This window comes from Pelodiscus sinensis, chromosome 4 (assembly GCF_052426305.1).
Source record: "Pelodiscus sinensis isolate ZL-2025 chromosome 4, ASM5242630v1, whole genome shotgun sequence".
NCBI classification, from domain to species: Eukaryota; Metazoa; Chordata; order Testudines; family Trionychidae; genus Pelodiscus; species Pelodiscus sinensis.
Genome location: NC_143055.1, coordinates 41280121 through 41295428, shown reverse-complemented (window position 1 = coordinate 41295428; position 15308 = coordinate 41280121). Strand labels below are relative to the sequence as shown.

The following is a 15308-nucleotide window of genomic DNA, read 5'->3' as shown; positions in this document are numbered from 1 at the left end:
GTTCTGCGGGTGCAGCTACCATATGACATTGTGACCTGGCCATGCTGCCAGAGTGAATTGCATTAACTCCAAAGTGATTTGTCATTGTGGATGAAGAATTTAAAATTCCTGAGAAAAAGAACTTTTGCTGTGCAAAGGGCAGTAGGAGTTTAACTGCATGAACTTTCCATATCCCAAATTCTTTTAACATGACTGTGGAATAGGTTCATGTTGCTGAGTGTATCAGGTAAATTTGATATTAACTTGTGACCATGAAGTTTGACTAATAAGGCAGAGTGAACCTCCAAGCATGGACAACTAAACAAAGATCTCTTCAGCTTGTACTTTCAAGATGAACGTCTGAAGCACAAGCTGGTTGCCTGTTAACGTTCACCAGTATGGCTATTCCTGAACCTAAACTTCCTATGAATTTTGTTAGGTATGATCATGATTGTTTTAGTCAATTTCAGATTTCTTTCCAAATCAGTGGCCAACCCTACAGTAGAGACTTCCTATCATTAAGGCAATGATTTAGTTATGGGCAGTTTTACTAAAAGTCATCGACAGGTCACAAGCTATAAATACACCTGACCAGGCCTGGCCAACAGGCTGCTATGGTGGCAGCCATAGTGGCCGGAGCCTCGAGCCCTTTAAATTATCTCTGGAGCACCATGTGGTACATTCTGGGTAGTGTTAAGAACTGACCTGGGGGGAGGGTACACAGCCCCCCGCATAGCTGTCTTCCCCACACCTTGCCCAGAGGCCTGTCAAGGCTGTCAGCTCCCCCACCCAGACTAAATCTTTAGGAGGAGGCATTGCTAAGGAGTGTGGGGCCAATGGCTGATTTGGCTCCCTGGGGGCAAATTTGTGGGGCCATCTCAGCAGCAGCTGGTGACTTGGGGCAGCTCAAGCAGAGCCACTGTGGTCTGGCCCTAGGCTCAGTATGTGGAAGTCAGGGACATCGCAGAAGGGCACTTGAATCTGTGACTTCTGCAATTTCCATGACAGACAGGGATCGCTACCTATAACTGGTTAGATGCAAGAGAATGGCTTCTTCCACAGCCAGTACCTAGTGCTTTCTGCAAGACAGAAAATGAAAGAAGGTTTGTGTATCGTTGTGAAATAGTGATTGTATTTTCCCAACTAAGAATCAAGTTATATAAATTTAATGCCTTTTTAATTTGTGTTTTTATTTTAGGTTTCTCAAGCTGGAGATTTGTTAATTGAAGTTTATGTGGAAAGAAAAGAGCCAGAGTGTAGTAGTATAATCAGGGTTAGTATAAAAAAGCGATATAACTTGTTGATAAACTTTTTTTTGATGAAATGAGACACATTTGTTTGCATTTGTAGTTTTAGCATGCCTGTTCTTACATTTGTGTTTATCAGTTCATGTGTTTTCTCATCTTCATTTAAATATATTAAATTCAAGCTGTGGCTTAATTAAAATCTGTAAATGGTATTTCTCTTGTACTTTTAAGCAAAAATCTATGGCAAAATTTTAAAACGGTGACCTCAACCTTCAATTTGATGGCACGGTACAGCAGTATTGATGCTCACAATGACACCACTGCACTCCTGCATTAGATGGGAAAACTAACAATTGTCTAGTGATTTCTACACTTTATTTAGCAGCACAAGGTCATTTAGAAGGTCTTCATCCTGTTGTCTCTTTCTCCCAGTGTCTGTCTGCCTTGCTTAGGCGCTGAGAAGCCTAATCTTGCCATTCACTATAACTGAGATTTCCAGCCCTGGATCTAATAGCATTCCTGAAAAGTACTGGATTCTAAGCCATACTGATCTAATGTTCAAATGTAAAGGAGAACATTACATTTTTGCAATAATGAAGGGTGGATAGGGCTAAAATAGTTTTTTCCAATAAGATACTTATTAATTTATCTAATTCCATTTCATATCACTTTATGTTGCATGGGACATAACCAAAAAATCCTGGATTTTTATTTTTTGGAAAGACCACAAAAGTATGTAATACTGAGTGGGGGGCGGAGGAAAAGGTATACTAAAATATAGTCTTTCTCTAGTCATTGTTACCTTTTCAGATCACAACATGCTTTTACTTTCCATTTCAAATAGTCCTGAGCTGTAGTGTTTTAATTTTGGGAAGAGGGAAGGGAAGGAAAAAGGAAAGGTTTGAAGTTACAGTTTTTAGCTGTATCATTTTCAATCTGATGCAACAAAGTTGATGGAAATGTATTGGCCAGCAATTTGAGAAATAACAATTGGATTCACAAACTTGGCATTTCTGTGATTGCATTTAAAAAGAAAAGTTGGACAGTTTTTCCATCACAAAAGTATAAATGGTCTGCACAACAAAGCAGCCACTAGTACTTCAGAAACTATTAACTTCTAAACTACTACAATCTGTATTACAGGTATCGCCTTTGACAGAGGCAGAAGAATTAACCAGCGATGTATTAGGAATAAAAAACATAATTCCCAAAAAGGATGAAATCTGGGCTGCTTTTGAAGTGATTGAAAATGGAGAGCTAGGTTAGTGACTTTTTCCCCCAAAAATATGTGTGTGTTTTATCACATTATTATTTGTTTCTTTTGGAAAGTTAAGCATATAAAAACTCTGCTGTTGTTCTTTCAGTAATGGTGCCTACATGTATTCCATATATGCATGAGGGCCAACCACCTGAATCAGGAAGTTTTCTTAAGCTGTATCTGTTGACCTGCACACACATCATACATCCTTTTGTGCTCACAGATGAGGGGATAATATTTAATATGGATTGATGCCTCTCCAGTTTCTTATTACTGCCATATAGCTATAGTCAGAAGCCATGTTCCTTCTTACTCTTAGTTTTTGTTACAAGAGTGACTTCTGTCCATTTGTATATAGTTGTAATGTTAACCCAGAAAGGGGATTCAATGGGGAACTACTGAATTTCTTTAACAAACTCATACTTCCTCCTTTATCTGTCACTGAGGGTAATAGTCACAGAAATAAAATGAAACAAACAGGATATAAAATACCAGTGAAGTTAAATTTGTTAAACAGGATTCCCAACTAAATATCAATTCAAATAGAAGATACTACAGAGCACATGGTTGTCAACTCCACAAAATAGCTTGAAGCCAGGGATCCCAAAGAGCCTAAGGTAGGTATACAAATAAATCAAGTAAGTCAGTACATCACTAGATCAGAGGTTGTCACTGACAAGCAACATACACTGCCATACAGATCCTGGCGCATAGCAGGAGCCACAACAATGTCAGACATAGAGACACGTGATCATACAACACCGGGATTTGTGAATGGACATGACCAGGAACAAGAACGGCAGGCAGATCGTCTCTTCTTTTGTTGACCTGTAGTCTCAGCTATGATATCCTAAACACTGCATTGTCACAGGATGGACAGTCCATAACACAAGATGTGCAGATCTTTTTTGCCCTCTTGTTACTGGGCAGATTACTTGGGCCATGACACCAGCGTTCCTACTTTAACTGAAAAGAGCACCAACTGTCCCAACAAGAAAGAATACTACAATCATAAAGAAACAAAATGGCTAGTTGAAAAATGTTCTGTGCAGTAGATGTAGGATAGTAATTGTAGAACTAATGATAGTTTTATCCTCCTTTGTGGTCCATCCCATTCTGCCTCCACCTTCCATGGACTATACCCTCCCTTCTGGGGTTCAAAAAACAGTTTCCTGCCCATGCTCATTATCCATGATCTATAAACACCAGAGGTTTCTTTACTGCATCCATGAGGCTCACATTCTGGCTCGATGCTCAATTTCCAAATCCTTTCCATCCTGCACCTGAGAGCTTCACCTCCCTAAATTCCTCCTGGAGGGGAGCCATGAGACCACGTGTTCACTCAGACCTGGGACCATTGGACCCCCAATACAGCAACTGTTATTGGCGTTAAGTGTTCCTCCAACACCTTCATGTGCCCTGGATCTGGTGGTATCAGTGCTGAAAAAGAAGCCCAGTCATGAGAGCACAGCACACTCTCATGGGCACAAGAGCAGGACCCTACAGCTAACTGCTACTAAAAATCATCATATGCTGGGATGTGTAACTCTAGTGGTCTGCCTTTCCCAAGAAGGTACAAATTATAATCAAGAACGTCCCCCATACTGAGGGCAATCTGTTTAACAGCAAAACAGACAAGTTCTGTCATTTTTTGAAGGACTCCAGGGCCACATTGCTGTGTGTCAGTGTATATATATCCCAGCCCTACAGTGCAGACAACAGAGACATCCGTTCCATCTATGCCTGCCTACATTTATCCAGCCTATAAACAGTGAGCAGGAAACCCCACGTCAGCCACAACCACTTTCTCCATCCTTTCTTACCAGCACCTGAAGTCTTAGTTTTGATGTGATGATTGAGACATGCAAACTTCCCCCCCTGCCACCTGTGGTTGACTTTGGGAACTGTTGTACCTTATTCATCCTATATTGGGACAAGATCGCTATGAAGAGTTGGGCACTGGAGATCATCCACCATGCCTAAGCCCATAGAATTTCTCTATTTTCCCTTGCCCTGGACGCCTGAGGGGTCTCGTCCCATCAGTGCATTCAAGAAGCAGCAGATGATCTTCTCAAGAAGGGAACCAGAGAGTGGGAAGCACCTCCCTGTATGGGATGAGGCTTCTGCTCCCAGAATATCGTCATCCTGAAGAAAGGGCGAGGGCACCCCCTGATTCTCAAGCTTTTGTTACTTTTCCACTTTTATCAGAAAATCCAAATTTCACGTGGTGATGCCTACATTGATTATCCCATCTCGCATCCCATATGGGCCTTGTTTGCAGCTCTTGACATGAAGAATGCCTACTTCCACATTAAAAACAGCAAGTAGTTCTGTGGCACTTTGGAGACTAATAAATGTATAGAATCATGAGCTTTTGTGAGTAAAACCCACTTCATCAGATGAGTTGGAGTGGAAATAACAACCCCCCCCCTTTATATTCTCGTGGTATGGGGGCAGGAGGTCTGTCTAGTGGTTTAGATAGTCTCCCTTACCCATAAAGGAGGCATCCATTGAAATGTTGTCCTGCAGGATGGGAGGATTAAAGGGGATACCCAAACTATGACTTTAGAGCAGCTGTTGTGCAGTCTGGCGCTCCATATTGACATCTATTACATCATCTACTAAGTAATATCTGTAGATTCCATGCTAATGACTGCTCACTACTTACCTGCATATGGCATACATACAAGGAGTATCACTTGAAGAAGAGGAAGTTTACTCATCTGTAACTTGAAGTTCTTCATGATGTATAATTCCTATTTTAATTCCTATACCCACCTTCCATCCCTTCGTCTGTAGACTGGACTACTCAGTGCTAAAAGAGACACCAGAGAGGCCTCAACCCACACAACCTACCATATGGCCTTGGCTGTGAGCACAAGAGGCAGCACTGTTTATATATGGGTCAATGGACACTGCTAAGAAAAATGTCTGGACTCTGGTGCATAGCACATATGTGCACCCATGTATGAAATACAAATATCCAAACATCTCAGAGAACCTTCAGTTACAGACAAGTAAGCCTCCTCTTACTTGTACTAGAAACCTAAAACAAGCAGACAATCAAAACAAAAGCTCACAATATAATGAAGGTCCATTCTACCTCTTTGGGCATCAGAATTTGTAAGTGATCCTTCCAGTTTGGTGAATTAAAAACTGATTGAATAAGTTGGACTGAGTACTCATACACTGCTTCAATGGGTGCTGCAAACGTCATACTTGTGAACATGCATGTAAACAAAGTATCTGGTAGCCTTCCTGGAGCTAGCCCTAGTGAACTGCATTTGGCCCTCAGGCTTCTTTTTGCCCACTACTGGGGTAGTGTTAGATTGTGAATTATTTTGGATGCAAAGACAAATGGCTGTCTGAACTACTGATGTTGGAGGAGAGATGTAAAACCAAGTTCATTGGAGACCCCGCAAACCCTATGTATGATACAGACGGCATCTATAGGCTTGACAGAAGCCTATAAAAGCTGTAATTCACAAAGATCAGGGACAATAAATAAACAACAAGAAATAGAAGGCAAACTAACCTAACGACAGAAGGTCTGATTCAGTGTCTGGGTTGAGTCAGCAAAAACCTGCATATTTTTATTGTTTAAAAGTCTTCCTGATGGAGCCACTCGTACAAGCAGCCTGTAATCCCTGCTCCTTAGAGGGATCGGGGGGTTGTGCTACATAGGAAGTGGACAGAATTGTTGGAGGTTAGGGGATGAGGCTAGTAAACCCAGGAGAGGCAGAGTACGTCTAGACTACATGCCTCTGATTACAGAGGCATGTAGATTAGGCTACCCGGCATAGGAAAATGAAGCGGCGATTTAAATAATCGCCACTTCTTTTAAATTTAAATGGCTGCCGCGCTGAGCCGATCAGCTGTTTGTCGGCTCAGCGCGGTAGTCCGGATGCTCCGCGGTCGATATCAAAGGCATTTGTCGACCTCCCAGGTATGCCTCCTGGGATGAGGTTTACCTGGGAGGTCGACAAATGCCTTTGATATCAACCGTGGAGTGTCCAGATTACTGTGCTGAGCCGACAAACAGCTGATGATACAAAACTGTTTAGGATAGTCAAGACAGAAGCAGACTGTGAGGGACTCCAAGAAGATCTCACCAAACTAAGTGATTGGGCAACAAAATGGCAAATGAAATTTAATGTGGATAAGTGTAAAGTAATGCACATCGGGAAAAATAACCCCAACTATATGTACAGTATGATGGGGGCTAATTTGGCTACGACAAATCAGGAAAGAGATCTTGGAGTTATAGTGGACAGTTCTCTGAAAACTTCCACACAGTGTGCAGCGGCAGTCAAAAAGGCAAATAGGATGCTAGGAATTATTAAGAAAGGGATAGAAAATAAGACCCAGAATATCTTACTGACCCTGTATAAAACTATGGTATGCCCACATCTTGAATACTGTGTACAGATATTTTGGCCTTTGGAAAGGGTTCAGAAAAAGGCAACTAAAATGAGTAGGGGTTTGGAACGGGTTCCATATGAGGAGAGGTTAAAGCGACTGGGACTTTTCAGTTTAGAAAAGAGGAGACTGAGGGGGGATATGATAGAGGTATATAAAATCATGAGTGGTGTGGAGAGGGCCGATAAAGAAAAGTTATTTATTAGTTCCCTAAATAGAAGAACTAGAGGACACCAAATGAAATTAATGGGTTTAAAACTAATAAAAGAAAGTTCTTCTTTACTCAGCGTGTAGTCAACCTGTGGAACTCCTTGCCAGAGGAGGCTGTGAAGGCTAGGACTATAATAGAGTTTAAAGAGAAGCTAGATAATTTCATGGAGGTTAGGTCCATAAAAGGCTATTAGCCAGGGGATAAAATGGTGTCCTTGGCCTCTGTTTGTCAGAGGCTGGAGAGGGATGACAGGAGACAAATCGCTTGATCGTTGTCTTCGGTCAACCCTCTCTGTGGCACCTGGTGCTGGCCACTGTCGGTAGACAGGATACTGGGCTAGATGAACCTTTGGTCTGACCCAGTACGGCCATTCTTATGTTCTTGATCGGCTCAGCGCAGCAGCCATTTAAATTTAAATGAAGCGGCGATTATTTAAATCTCTGCTTAATTTCCCTATGCCAGGTAGCCTAATCTACATGCCTCTGTCACCAGAGGCATGTAGTTTAGACATACCTGCACTAATTCATCAGAGATCATGTGGAGTCCTGGCTAAACTTAAAAGTTGTCCTTCCCTAGGTTGAAACTAAAAGCAAAGAAAAATAGAGAAAAGTTACCATGAAAGAAACACTGAACCTTGTGTAATAAATAGAAATACAGCTAATCTTTAAATTACAGAGAAGAGGAGGAAAGGGGAAAAGAGATCAGAAGGGAAGTGTCACATTTCTTTTGGTTTTAACATAATTTCAGATTAAAGAGAATTAAGAGGCCCAGAGAATTAATTTGAGACTTCCACTGAGACTTGAAAACAAAAGCAACTTTATATTAATTTCAGTGGTAGAGTACTGCAATCAATATGAGAGGCAAATTGATATATTGGTCATGCAAATGAACATAAAATTATATGTCATGGGCAAGTGGTATAAAGAGGTAATGCCTAAACACTTTGATTCTGAATATATGTGGACATAAACATCAAACCCAAAGTAAATGTAAAAGTATTTATTTTAAAAATAACAATGAATGTTCTCTTTCTATCTTCACTTAAAGACTGGATACACTTTCTGACAAACACAGATTGTTGGGCTTACTACAGAGGTAACTGGGTAAAATGGAAAAACCTGAGAGATACAGATCAAGCAGATACAAGCAGAGAGAGGGTAAGTTTAGAAGATAGGATACACAAAGAACAAGTTAAAAATCATTTAGGAAAGTTAGATGTCAGCAAGTCACCAGGTCCTGATGAAATGCATCCTAGAATACTCAAGGAGCTGATAGAGGAGGTATCTGAGCCTTTAGCTATGATCTTTGAAAAATCATGGCAGACAGGGGAGATTCCAGAAGACTGGAAAAGGGCAAATATTGTGCCCATCTATAAAAAGGGGAATAAGAACAACCCAGGAAACTACAGACCGGTCAGTTTAACGTCTGTTCCAGGGAAGATAATGGAGCAGGTAATTAAGGAAATCATATGCAAACACTTGGAAGGTAATAAAGTGATAGGGAATAGCCAACATGGGTTTGTGAAGAACAATTCATGCCAAACTAATCTGATAGCTTTCTTTGATGGGATAACGAGCCTTGTGGATAAGGGAGAAGTGGTGGATGTCATATACCTAGACTTTAGTAAGGCATTTGATACGGTCTCGCATGATATTCTAGGCAAATATAACTTAGATAGGGCCACGATAAGGTGGGTGCATAATTGGCTGGATAACAGTAGTCAGAGAGTTGTTGTTAACGGTGCTAAATCCTGCTGGAAAGGGATAACAAGTGGAGTTCCTCAAGGGTCTGTTTTGGGACCCGTACTGTTCAATATCTTCATCAATGATGTAGATATTGGGATAGAGAGTAAACTTATTACGTTTGCAGATGATACCAAACTGGGTGGGGTTGCAACTTCTTTGGAGGATAGGGACATAATTCAAAATGACCTTAGCAAGTTAGAGAAATGGTCAGAGGTAAACAGGATGAGGTTTAATAAAGAGACATGCAAAGTGCTCCACTTAGGAAGGAACAATCAGTTCCATACATACAAGATGGGAAGCGACTGTCTAGGAAGGAGCATGGCGGAAAGGGATCTAGGGGTCATAGTGGACCACAAGTTGAATATGAGTCAACAGTGTGATGCTGTTGCAAAAAAAAGCAAATATGATTCTAGGTTGTATCAACAGGTGTGTTGTAAGCAAAACTCGTGAAGTCATTCTGCCGCTCTACTCTGCACTAGTTAGACCTCAGCTGGAGTACTGTGTCCAGTTCTGGGTGCCACATTTCAAGAAAGATGTGGAGAAATTGGAAAGGGTACAGAGAAGAGCGACAAGAATGATTAAAGGTTTAGAGAACATGACCTATGAAGCCAGGCTTCATGAACTGGGCTTGTTTAGTTTGGAAAAAAGAAGATTAAGGGGGGACATGATAGCAGTTTTCAGATATCTAAAAGGGTGTCACAAGGAGGAAGGAGAAAATTTGTTCCTCTTGGTTTAGATTGGACATTAGGAAGAAATTCCTAACTGTCAGGGTGGTCAAATATTGGAATAAATTGCCAAGGGAGGTGGTGGAATCTCTCTCTCTGGAGATATTTAAGAACAGGTTAGATAGACATCTGTCAGGGATGGTGTAGACGGAGGTTGGTCCTGCCTTGAGGGTGGGGGGCTGGACTCGATGACCTCTCGAGGTCCCTTCCAGTCCTCTTATTCTATGATTCTATGATATTGATTCATGAAATTTAGTCTGCCAAAAATTTAACTGTCTCTCAGGATCTATCTTTGTTTTAGGAGCTCATGTCACAACTCCAAATAAGTTCTGAGCAAAATTCCATTACAATTAATGGGAACATAAGAATGGCCATAAGAATGGGAACAAAGTTTCCCAACTTGCCCTGTATCCTGTATTCTGACTATCGCCAATGCCAGGTGCCCCCAGAAGAAATGAACAGGACAGATAATCATCAAGCGATCCCTCTTTTATCACCCATTCCCTGCTTCTGAGAAACAGAGAGTAGGGACACCATTCTAATCCATCCTAGCTAATAGCCATCTAAGAACTTATCCTCCCTGAATTTATCTATTTCTTATTTGAACCCTGTTAAAGTCCTGGGCTTCGCAACATCCTTTGGCCAAGAATTCCACAGGTTGACTGTGCACTGTGTGAAGAAATATTCCCTTTTGTTTGTTTTAAACCTGCTACCTATTGATTTCATTTGTTGATCCCTATCTCTTGTGTTATGGGAGCAAGAAAATAACTTTTCCTTGTTCATTTTCTCCATACCAGTCATGATTTTATAGACCTCTATCATATCCCATATTAGTCTTTTCCGTCTCCTCTTTTCTAGTATGAGAAGTCCTAGATTAATCTCTTATCAGGTAGCCGTTCCAACCCCCCTAATCATTTTTGTTGTCCTTTACTGAAATTTTTTCAATGCCAAGATAGCTGCCTGCAGTGTTCAAGATGTTGGCATACTATGGATTTATATAAGGGCAATAAGATATTCTCTGTCTTATTCACTGTCCCTTTTTAAATGACTCCTAACATTCTGTTTTCATTTTTTGACTACTGCTGAACATTGAGTGGATATTTTCAGGGAACTATCCACAATGACTCCAAGATCTCTTTCCTGAGTGATGATAGCTAATTTAGTCCCCATCATTTTGCGCGCACACACACACACACACACACACACACACACACACACACACACACACACACACACACACATATATATATATATATATATATATATATATATATAGTTGTGATTTTATGTTTTGCAATAGACATTACTTTGTATTTATCAACATTAAAATTCATTGGCCATTTTCGTGCCCAGTCACCTAGTTTTGTGCAATCCTTTTGATGAAGCTCTTTACAGTCTGCTTTGGTTTTAATTATCTTGAGCAGTTTAGTATCATCTGCAAATTTTGCCTCCTCACTGTTCACCCCTTTCTCCAGATCACTTATGAATATGTTGAATAGGATAGAGCACAGTATGGACTCTTGGGGACACCACTATTTACCTGTTTCCATTCTGAAAGCTGATCATTTATTCCTACCCTTTGTTTTCTATCTTTTAATTAGTTATCAATCCACAAGAGAGTTGAAATCCCCCATTATTCTTGAGCGTTTTTTTTTTTTAATTTTTATAGCCTCTCTAATCTCCCTTAGCATTTCACAATCACAATCCTGGTCAGGTGGTTGATAATAGATCCCTACTGCTATATTCATATTATGAGAGCATAGAATTACTATCCATAAAGATTAACTTGAATGAGAGATGGATAGGGCCAATAATCACCTTAAAAGCTCAGGTCTCATAATCTTCACTTCTCCAGTTTTTTACCAAAAACATACATATTAGTACATTTTGTCTCTTCCAAGATTCCTTTGTTAATGTAGTTATTTGTAAAACATTTGTTTGACATACTGTGACAAAGTTCCTGTCCCAGTTGCTGTTTCAACCAAGTCCCTGACAAAGTCCCTGTCTAAAAAATAAAATTAAGACAAGGGATTGGGAGACCCAGATGATAAGATTTGTTTGTTTTATTTCAAATAATGCTGATGACCACAACTTCTCTCATATAGATCAGTACAGGCAGTCCCCGACTTACGCGGATCCGACTTATGTCGGATCCGCACTTACGAACGGGGCTTTCTCGCCCCGGAGGTCGGGGCGAGAAAGCTCCGTTCGTAAGCTGCTCCGGTGCCCCTGGTCTGCTGGAGACCGTCTCCAGCAGACCAGGGGCATCGGGCGGGTTCCCGCGCTTCTGAGGCTTTGCCAGAGCAAACCTCAGAAGCGCGGGGAACCGCCGCGGCTGCCGCTTCAGTCCGGGTGCCTGTGGTCTGCTAGGGACCGTCCCCAGCAGACCACAGGCACCCGGACTGAAGCCGCAGCCACGGGGGGGGTCCCGTGCCTCTGAGGGTTTGCCAGAGCAAAGCCTCAGAGGCGCGGGGAACCGCCACTGCTGCCGCTTCAGTCCGGGTGCCTGTGGTCTGCTGGGGACGGTCCCCAGCAGACCACAGGCACCCGGACTGAAGCCGCAGCCGCGGCGGGGTCCCGCGCCTCTGAGGCTTTGCCAGAGCAAATCCTCAGAGGTGCGGCACCCCGCTGCCGCTGCGGCTCTGCTCCCCGTGTCCCTGGTCTGCTGGGGAGGGGGGGCGCAGCTAGTGTGCTCCCCCCCCCCCCAGCAGACCAGGCTTTTGTTTTGGACTCTGGGGCAGAGCAGCTGGGGCGCTGCCGATTGGTCCTGCAGCGCTGCTCTGGGCACTACTGGACCAACCCGGCAGCACCCCAGCTGCTCTGCCCCAGGTCCTGATTCAGCCGCTGCTGGTCAGTTTCAGCAGCGGCTGAATCAGGACGCCTGGGGCAGAGCAGCTGGGGTGCTGCTGGGTTGGTCCAGTAGCACCGAGCGGCGCTACTGGAGCAACCCAGCAGCACCCCAGCTGCTCTGCCCCAGGAGTCCCAAGTCAGCTTCTGCTGAAACTGACCAGCGCTGACTACAGGAAGCCCCAGGCAGAGTTGCTCTGCCCCGGGCTTCCTGGAATCAGCTGCTGATCAGTTTCAGCAGCAGCTGACTTGGAGACGCCTGGGGTTCTTAAGTTGATTCTGTATGTAAGTCAGAACTGGCGGTCAGTTTCAGCAGTGTCTGAATCTGGACGCCAGTTCCGACTTACATACAGATTCAACTTAAGAACAAACCTACAGTCCCTATCTTGTACGTAACCCGGGGACTGCCTGTACAGAAGTTAAACTTCGTATCATTGTACTTGTCTATTGGCATCTGTCCAGGGCATTGGAAATTAAGTTTATCTTACAGTCTCTAGAGAGCAGAACTTTTTTGTATATTGTCAAACAATTTCTTGGGCACCATGCTGAAAATGAATCCTCGGAAGTCAAGAAAATTAACACTTTGTATTATCTGAAATGTAATTTCCTTCTCATAATTGCTGTTTCCAACCCAACTAACTTGTTCTGGATATTTACTAGCAAATGCATAATGACCTTAGTAACAGGGTAATTGGAAGTATATGTTGACCATTTGATGTTAGAAATTCTGAAATTACAATATTAAAAATCAGCTAAATTATTTACAGTTGAAAAAATTGGTAAAATGATCTGCCTTTTGCAGAGAACTATTAGTACCATATGCTATTATCAAATAGGATCTATGCTATTTTTTAGTATTTTCTTGTGAGATGGATAGTTTGTAAATGAGGTATGTTGCCAACAAAACAGCTAATGCATTTTAGCATGATGATTTATGTACCACATAATCCGTTATGACAGATGGTCTGAAATGTAGCTATAAATAAAAGTGTAGGAGTTTACTTTGGGAGCATTTATATTCTAGAAAATATGGTGAAACCCCTAGTTCTTACTACCCCTTTTTAAAGTTTTTCTGTAGGTTGGATTTTACTTTTATACAGCAGGCAATGAGTTGGTTTAAAATTGTTACATTTAAAAGATCATCCTGCATCTAAATCACTTCTTCTTTTATTGAGGAAAATAGGTTACTTCAATAAAAGTTCCCATATAGGCACAGTTATAAAGGGACTATTGAATTACTGACCATAGAAAACTAGTGCTAATCTGCCCCATAATTATAAATTCTGAACAACTACAAAAAATCTTAATAAATGGGTTAATATGCCCATAAGTAAGTCATTTGTTATTCAAAGCTAAATTATGCCTCCCGTTGCTCTGTGCTAGTGATTAAAAGAGGTAGCATCATAATTTGTCTCCTAGTTCTCCATTGTGCAATAAAAGAGTTTCTACTAGTACAGTTTGCGGTACTGACCAACCCCAAAGGGATTACTACAGTGATGTGTCCATGTACATGTCTGACTGCCTGTGCTGGCATGGAACATTCCTGATCTTTTTTTTTAAAAAGGGTAGCAAGACCTTCTAGGTGCCTTGCTTCTCCATCACTGTCTAGGAGGCAGAGGCCTTTTAGAGATAGAATTGAACTTTTTGCCTCCACTTGTGAGTGCCACTGAAAAATCTGACTTCCAAAAGAGTTCAATGCTCAGTCTATTCTTCTGAAAATCAGATTGCTTTTTTTGGTACTTTAGTGAGAGCTAAGCACTTCTTTGAAAATCTGGTTTCAGTTGCAGGGGCTAAGCGCCTCAGAAATCTGGCCTTAATGATTCCTGAGCCCATTTGCCATGTTGCTCTATCCTATTTCAGTCTCCAGCATAACTGAAGCCTAAAATTCCTTTGAGTCACATTATATTGATTTGTTTAAATTGTCATTACAATAAAAACAGAAAGCTTGCTGTAATTAGTTTATGTAAAATAGGATACCATTATGCATTCAGATTAATATTAAATTGAAGAAATGTTACTGAAGGAAATGAAAAAATATGTAAGAAAATGACTTTTCAATATGTTAAAATATTTTTTTTTAAAACAGGTTCCCAGTTCACTTGGGCATTTTATAAAACATTTACTTTTATTGTTCAGACACACAGCAACATGCAAACTTGTCCATGCTAGGGGGCATATGAAGGCTTTAAAACAATAGGCCTCAATGTTATTACTTTTAAGAAAAACGGGGTGTTACTTTCCTCCTTCCCAAATATTAGCAGACAATTAATTGGGTCCAGTATAGGATTAATCACAACATATGACCAAAGAATGAGCTTTGTCCCTTTGGCTAAATCCCCACTACTGAATTAATCATTCAGCCAATTTAATTCCACCTCCTATATGGAGGAGGCAATGAAGGCAGAGGTGAAAGGAAGCTCAGGCTGTGCAGACTTAGGCTTTGTCTACTATTCTAAAACTAAAATACACCCACAGCAGCACTATAAAGTGAAAATGTGGTCAGGGCAGTGGCTCTTGGAGAGAGCTCTCTCAGAGCTTTAAGTAAACCACCTCCACAAGGGGAGTAACTAGCTGTTCTGGGAGCCTGTTTACACTGACGTTGTTTAGCATTGTAACTTGATGCTTTTGGGGATAGGGGTGTTTTTTCATACCCCTGAGTCAGAAAGTTCCAGCACAGTAAAGTGGCAGTGCAAACTTAGCCTTAGTCCTAGGCTACATGATGTCCCCTGTTCATCTAAGATAAGCAACTTCAGCCATGTGACTAACATAGCTGAAGTTGACACAGTTACTGTGGTGTCTTCCATGAGGTAAGATCAGTGGGGACTGCTTTCCTGATAATCCTACCTACCCTTCATGTCCTGGTGCAGTACCAGAGTC

At 41.6% G+C, this 15308-nt stretch overlaps 1 protein-coding gene across 2 annotated transcripts in view; it reads left to right on the top strand.

The window, feature by feature from the left end:
• ARAP2 (ArfGAP with RhoGAP domain, ankyrin repeat and PH domain 2) overlaps positions 1-15308 on the top strand; it is a 209596-nt gene that overhangs the window by 157080 nt on the left and 37208 nt on the right. For both annotated transcript variants that reach the window (XM_006128750.5, XM_025187574.3), the window contains exons 25-26: positions 1178-1252; positions 2370-2487. In XM_006128750.5, the coding sequence (XP_006128812.3) occupies positions 1178-1252; positions 2370-2487 (193 nt within the window). The remainder of the gene's footprint in view (positions 1-1177; positions 1253-2369; positions 2488-15308) is intronic.